General features: G+C 39.9%; 1 protein-coding gene across 1 annotated transcript; it reads left to right on the forward strand.

The window, feature by feature from the left end:
- The first annotated feature begins 6,045 nt into the window (after positions 1 to 6,045).
- On the forward strand, positions 6,046 to 7,033 carry zgc:162612 (forkhead box transcription factor). The gene is given in 2 exon segments (XM_036552928.1): positions 6,046 to 6,942; positions 6,944 to 7,033. Coding segments are annotated over 2 exon segments (987 nt in total).
- The last annotated feature ends 1,057 nt before the right edge of the window (positions 7,034 to 8,090 follow it).

Consider the following 8,090-nt stretch of genomic DNA (forward strand, 5'->3'; position numbering starts at 1 on the left):
AAGGTGGGCAGACTTGACTGTCAATGGTGGATTGTCTGAATGTGTTCGCAATAAAGGGTAGATTTCTAAAAGATGTCTGACTGGCCTTTGCAGAATGAACACAGGTGTGAACTACTGCATTTTCAGTACACTTACTTATTATTAAGGGTCAATCCTTGACAAAAACTAATACAACTATGATAAAATATAAAATTCTAAATGTAATGTATTTTATAAATGTATATATATATATATGATACTGGTTATTGGAAAATGTATAAATCATAGTTTTAGCTAGTTTTATCTTTGATAATGTATGGATCAATTACATTACATATATGATAAGAAATGCAATAAATATATAATAATACATGCAACATATACATATGCCTATAAATGCTATAGTTTGTATTTTAAAGCGTAATATTCATCATATGGATGATTATTGAGGCCCCCTGCCCCTTTTTACAAAAAAAAAATGCTACTAGTAATTGTTTTACGACAAAAACAATTATTTAAATGAATATCGGATTTACACCGAGAGGAGATGGCAAGAAGGTGGGCTGTGAAACAGAAGCTCTGGCATTTTTTCCGCACAGACTGTATTTTATTTTATTGTGTTGCATTTCTGATTTTAGTTTGTCGTTTCCATCCAGTGATCCATTAAAGACGACCAGAGGACGATTTACTTCTATACTTAGTGTTTGTGCACCCTTGCTCGCTTGGTCAACTGCCAGCAAAAAAAAAAAAAAAAAAAACTTTACCTACGATGTACTGTTATTAGCGTTCAGCCTTCCCTAAATCGTCACGCAGTGTGTCTTAATACTGATTACTTATACTGTGATTTTATGGTTACGTACATTTAAATACAAAATGTGGATTGGTTATTATCGTATGAATATTTGACTTACTCCCACATGTATCTCGCATTTTTAAAAGGCTCGATTTCTAGCTCCTGCTCAGGAACATAACCGCTCCACAGAGGAAGATTTAATGTCCGCCAAGGATGTCCAAAGAGGTGTCTGCCGTATATTCCCCAGTAGCACCTACAAGCTCATAGCTATCAGTTGCCACGGGTGCTTTTTGCCAATTATACGTGTATCACGTGCAGTTCTGGAGCTTAACTTTTTGAGATGCGATTTTACGTTCACATGAAAATGTAACTCCACGCTTACATGCAGCGTAGCCTAGCGTCCGTGCTGCATTACATAGGAACTTGTGCAATGTAATTTTATTCATCCATTGATCCACAGATGAAACGTGAAAATCCATAGATGCTGAAATGCACAGCTCAGTAGAGATACGAGATTTTTTGTTTTTGATAAATAGGTCACAGGAATTAAACAGATCAGTCTGGGTCATGGCATCAGTGTCGCATATTCTAGTGTGGAAATCCTGAAATCAACTTCATTACATGCTTTTGCCACATGGTGGCAGTGTTTTCTGTTTCTGAACACAGCTCCAATCACTCGCACGTATGACTGAAAGCCACCGTTAGTGATCATTTAACTAGTGCAAATTCATTCCCAGAATTTTTTTTTTTTTACTGGGGCAGTCAAAACTGTCTATGGTCAATATCTGTGAGAATAAAAAGACAATAATTACATTATTTTGTCAGATTGTATGTGCGAGGTGTCGGAGAATAGCACAATAATGCTATAAACCTTGCGGGCAAAATGAGAAAGTCCAAATAATGTTTATTATGCTTCTATATCATAGGGCCATGAGGTGTAATATATGGTACAAATAATGGTAAAATACCATTAAGACTACCTTTTTCTTAAGACTGGGGGGGACATATTATGGTGCAGTGTTTTGGACATGTGTTTGTTAGCTATGCATTCTTTTCTATGCCCTGGCATTAAGTTTCAGAGAAGTTAATTAAACCAAGATTCACATCCTTAGAATCTCCAGAAATATGGTTTTGTGCACTACTGAGCATAAGGTGGCTGCAGACGTTTGTTTGTTACGTTATAGCAGTTCTGCTCCTCGCCAAAATGTGGACGAGATTGTTTTTAATTTAGATAAATGCTTAAACGCTTCTCGATATACATCATACAAGATCAGTAATTTCACACCACTGTGTCTAGTTTGTGCGAGGTCAATAAATTCAGAGGTGTTTATGTGAAGGTGACAGAAAACATCCTTATACTTTGGAGAACCGCTCGGCTTTGCTCAATGGAAAACACCTGCTGGTATAATCGCAGAAAATCGCCCTCATTTCAGTTTTTATATCGTATAAATTATTCCAGTGCTCTGAAAAAGAAACCAAAAGATTTGCGATAAATACAACGAACCATTTTAAATATCGACGTAATACGTTAAACGGAAACAGGAAATGGTTTATGAACATGAGTTCATAGCATGTATTATCTAAGAGCACGAATATGCCTTGTTTAATGTTGTACATCTGTTCAACTCAGCGATTTTTCGATGAGTCACGAAGGACAAGTAACAAACACGTGCAATTAAGAGCGAGAACAATCTCCAGCTGCGGAAGAAGTGAATGGTGAATCATATTGAACATGTAAATATAAAATAGTCATAGCCTGTGCAACTACCCTGCAAAACTATCGGAAAGAATGAATACTAACCAACTTTAAAATAATGGGTTAACGTAATACAATGTAGTTGTTGGGCCAGAATCTGGATGTGGCTTCAAATGCGTAAATTACCGCATCCAAACCGCATCTCGCCTTCGATGAAATGTTGTAGGGCATCTGAAATATAGGCCCGGGTTCAGTGTCCCGTACTCTAACCACTGAACACTATTCTGTTTTGTTTTCTTATAGTTTTCAGTCCTGTAACGTTGGTCGTCTCGACTATATGTGTAACGAAGAAATGCGCCCTGACAAACCGACGTGCCCAGCGGTGAAAATAAACGCAATTGTATTACCGGTTCATTCGACACAATCGCATTCCCAGAGCACGGTGTTACATGAAACCCACTTCGGCGGCTTTCAGCGCTATATCCCTAACCTCTTTGATGTAACCAGACGGGAGTCTGTTTAAGCCAGAAAGAAAATATTGCATCTGAAGATTTATGCACTTAAAACTTCAAATGGAGCCCGCTCATATAGATGGGTCCTGATAAAAGCGCAATCATGTTGAACCCAGGCATAACAAACGAAAAACGATACCTTTCCTTGCCAGGGAGACTTCATATTTCATTGAAAACTATATAATCCGTTTCTGTTATTGAAAATGAATAGTGTTTTCCCTCGGCAGTGAGGAAATCCACAGCGCCATATCAATGAAAATCTATTACCCGTTTTTGTTATTGAAACCATTCAACTCCCCCTTTTCGCCGCGGCGTTGGGGGCTGTTTTCAATCAGGGGGCAGGCGTGATAAATTTAGGAAATGATGTGCAGCTTTGCCAGCGCTGTAGCCCACCCAAGCCACCCCTGTCGCCCGCTGCTCTGGGACATCTGAGGCAGGAAATGTGGGAATCCCCGAGAAAAATCTCAATCTTAACACAAACTACCTCCGGGCGCTCTAACAAGAACGGGGCACTCTTATTTTCTTCTTTCATATGCCGAAGCGAAAATCGCCAAGTTCAGCCCTGATACTGAATTATTTAATGGACCTCTGCAGATTTTTTGAGGGACAGATTTAGACTCTCGTGCTGAACTGTGACGCGTGGGAGCAACCCAGCTCAGGGTTCACGAGGTAACGGGAGGTTCATGATAATTACCGGCGAGGGTTCTCGTCCAAAAATAGCAGCTGTAAAAAGCGCGCTTACCTCAGCCAGGGACCTGTGCGTGCCTGCGGAGTCATTTTCTGCGTTAGCGGTGATTTCGAGTACTGGACTGTTCAAAGAAGGCTTATTTAAATAAACATTCCGGTACAGAGTCTGCATAATGTTTGATGCCTGACAGGATCCACGGTTGATTCTGGTTTCCAGCTTCACTTATTTTCTATAACAAAAATAATGTCGCATTCCTTAATGATGTGGTTTGTGGATTTCGCGTTGTTTAGCCTATAGACCTGTCGACGTGTCTGTTTCTCCCCACTGTTTTTCAAGTAGCCTATTCTCCACGTTAAACTGTAGGTTTTTTATTGAAAATAAAATAATATGTACTAAAGTACCCTGTTTAGAAGTTGTTATTGAGTTATTTCCCAACCCAAAGGCATTTTACCATATCATGATGTGTTACGAATAATAATAATAACAATAATAATAATAATAATAATAATAATAATAATAATAATGTAACTATTAACAAAATAATTGAAACGCGACATAATTATTATTTGTCGCAGTAGTATGATCATAAAATGTATAATGGCAGTTAGTGAAAACAAATACAAAACTGACCTCGCGTTTTGCGGGTTTAAAGACTAAAGTGAGGACAGATGACGCTGCGGCGCCTTACTCAACTGTTGTTTATGACATTACGTGTTACATAGCCTTTGAATATTTATATTTTAGTCCCTGGGGCACCAACAACGAGCTAGGTCTATCGGAAAAAAGAATAGACGGAATAATAAGCGAATATTTGAAAAGATTCAAGGAGTTATCCAGGAAGGAAAATTTGGCTCTTGACATTCAGTTATGCCTTCGGGTATGTTGTTACCTCACAGATCACAATTTCACATATCTCAGTAAACGACTGTAGGCCTATGAAATTATTATGACTTCAAAACAGGTAAAATGTTGCCTGTGTACAGGTAAGGGACTGAAGCAAGTATGAAGTAAGGTATTAGCAGTAAATAATCAGTCAATTAATGATAATCCAGCAGAAATTCTGCCAGTGTGGGTTTGTGTGGTGTCGTGTTTTCAATATTTTATGTATTTATTTATTTATTTTTGGTTCATTACAATCGTAATGTAGCCTAGTACATGCTCACATCGTTGTCTTTGTTCTAGAAATCATTTGAACCCTTCTGCGTTTGTGCACTTTTCGTGTACACAGCCTGTTTCGTGACACGTGCTGTTCAGCAGAACAACTTTATACCCGATTTGAAGCAAAACTGGGTTTAGAACTCGGGGAGAGATGCTGGTTTGGAATGCCGTACATTGTAGCCTATATGTCGCATATCTGTCAAACATTCAACGTACTATAAAATATGGGAGATGATAGGCATCGAGACAGACATCGAGTTTTCGAATATCGCGTGTTACCTCACGATAAATGCAACATTAAACATCTTTCTATCAGAAATTCGTATTGTATCTGTTGTGGACAGATTTGACATTTTCCCATCTTATGGCCAGGATTCCTGTTTAAGAACATGTAAACTGCCCTGTTTACACTTTAGTTGTTAAATCTCAGTTCTTTATATGTAAAACATAAACTGTTTATGATACTGATTTTTTTACTTATACGCTTGATCGAGCTGATAGCCAACTTATAATAAGTTATAATTATATTTCTGACGATTTCTATAATAATGGTGATGCTTAGCATAGCCTATATTATTTTGCTTTGGAAACGCAGACTGGGGTGTTTCAATGTTACGTACACCCTTTAAATTACAAAATAATTCAGACTAGGCTTATGGTTTATAAATGACTCGTATGACACCGTAGGACCAATAAATTAAGGAACTGCATATTACAAAGTGTTCATTTTGTGCTTACGTAGCGGCGGGCGGTCCTTGGGGATTTAATTGGAAAGGAGCTTCTTTTGAGCAACTGTGCCGTGACATCACAATCACCGGATCCCATTACGGTTTCGGTTGCAAAAAAGGAAATAGTCTTTTTCCTCAACTTGTGTGAGAAGGGGTGCTGGACTTCTTGGAAGACATATCGTATTATTTTGCTTCCATACCTCACCAAGAAATATAAAGTTAGTTTCTAGGGAGGCTTTCTTAAAGAAAACATTTATTTGTTCAGAAATATAGGGTGTTTTGTTGTTTTTTGAAGTGTCTTTTTCCAGTTAGACTTTGTTGGCGGGAGGAGGGAGCGGGTGCACGTTCAGCAGCTGATTTTTTTTTTTTTTTTTTTTTTTGAATGGAAAGCGCAAAGGCTTGTGCGTGAGAAACAGCTTGCCTTAGATCCGTGCCGCTTCTCTCTCCTGTTGGCACAGGTATTCACTTATAGGAGTCGTCCACGGATTATTATGACCTTGGACACAGAACCCATGGAAGAACCCGATATTGACGTGGTGGGAGACGAAAACAAGGACGCCAGAAAGCAACATCTCTTGTCTTCACCTGTGGCGGAGGCAAAGAACGGGTTGGCGTTTCACTCGGGCGCTGCGTCAAAGCGGCGAGACGGGGAGAAGGAGAAAGACAGCACAACGCCAACGTGTCCTTCTGGCACGGGTAAAAGCACCCCTGCCGTGAAGCCACCTTATTCCTACATTGCCTTAATCACCATGGCCATCCTCCAAAGCCCGAAGAAACGTCTCACCCTGGGCGAAATATGCGACTTCATCAGCAACCGATTCGCTTACTACAGAGACAAGTTCCCCGCCTGGCAGAACTCTATCCGGCACAACCTGTCGCTCAACGACTGTTTCATCAAAATGCCACGAGAGCCTGGCAACCCGGGGAAAGGCAACTATTGGACGTTGGACCCCAATTCCTCCGACATGTTCGAGAACGGGAGCTTTCTGCGTCGGAGGAAGCGATTCAAGCGGCAGCAGTCCAGATTCGCCATGCTTAAGGATCAATCACTGGAATGCAGCGGGATGCCCATTTTCAGCTATGGCACTTACGGACCGACTGCAGCGTGTCTCCAACTCCCCGGTCTGGATCTATATCCTCTCACCTTCCAGCACTATTCAAACTCGCCCTGCGCGCCCACGATCCCACCTGTTAGCACCATCTTACCGGCTCTGTCGACCCTTTTCTCCCGGACCTCCTTTGGTACAAAGGCCTTTCTCCCTGCCCAGACCCTCGCCCTAGAGTCCCTCACCACGGCCCGCTGCACCTTCTCCTCCACGTTACTTCCAAATTCTCCATTCGTGTCCGCCGCGGCTCTCCATCCTGCGGCGTCTCCGCAGCTTCTCAGCTACACATCCGGAGCGCCAGCGTCTACGAACTCCGCGCAACAACTCCAATCGGGCCGTTGAACTCCAGCAGCACTTGAGCGACAATAACTAATAATCGCACATTTGAGAAATAAAATTGGTTTGACAGTCTTCTCAGGTATCACACTGATTTGGATTTCCTCTGCGGAAGCGCATCGAGTCAGAGGATCTTGAGCGTTTATTTTATTGTACAGAAAGCGAGCTCGTGGATGTGTTTTCCGTAGTCTTTACTCCAGCGCTGTCAGTTGCGATTGTCCATGATTTGTAAATCCTATCTTACCTGAAGCTCTTTATTTTTAAATAATTAAATGTTTTCAGATAAAATATAGCTATTTAAGCGACGATTTTCCCTCAACCGCTGGAAATAAAGTGTAAAATGACAATAAAAACGAACTGATGTGCGTGACTGGTCTCTGCGGTTCTGTCAAGGTAAAAACAATTTACAAGTTACAGGCTTTAATGTCCGTTAATGTAACTGTTAAGATGTGATTTAGACTTAGTCTAAATTATTAATTTGCGATACATTTGCTATGAACTTGTCTTTGAAAACAATACATGTAAAGCACAGTACCTCCCGCAGACACCTCCTTCTTAAATAATTTGTTATTTTGTTTTGAGGGTATTTAAAGGTTTAATTTCGAATTGAATCATTTAGGGGACTGTGCGTGACATACGTATATGACACATATCTTATTTTTTCAATGACAGTGCCACCATTTGATCTTTAATGATGACATTAAAAAGTTTCCGAAGGACACATTCGACATCATTGGCAACACTTCATCACCAATTCCCATCAAATTTTAAGAGTGAACCGAATCTGTCAAGATTAATTTAACTGTTCTTACATTTACACATGGATTTCAGTCAGAATAAAACTTATGTTTGCTACAACTGGTAGTTTTGTAGTCTTCTGTCAGCAACTGAGCCATTCAGTGTGATATCTCCAAAATAAAATGAAAAACAGTTTATTGTAAGGGGTGCTATCGACAATATCTTGACTTTTTGTCTTTTAAAATAAATACATTGAAAAATGATTGGAGAGAAAAGTCAGTCCCTCGTGAAGAGAATCGTTTTTAGTAAATATCATCGTAATTTAAGATACAACAGGAAGCGAAAATAAGTCTTAA

This window comes from Megalops cyprinoides, chromosome 19, assembly GCF_013368585.1.
Source record: "Megalops cyprinoides isolate fMegCyp1 chromosome 19, fMegCyp1.pri, whole genome shotgun sequence".
NCBI classification, from domain to species: Eukaryota; Metazoa; Chordata; class Actinopteri; order Elopiformes; family Megalopidae; genus Megalops; species Megalops cyprinoides.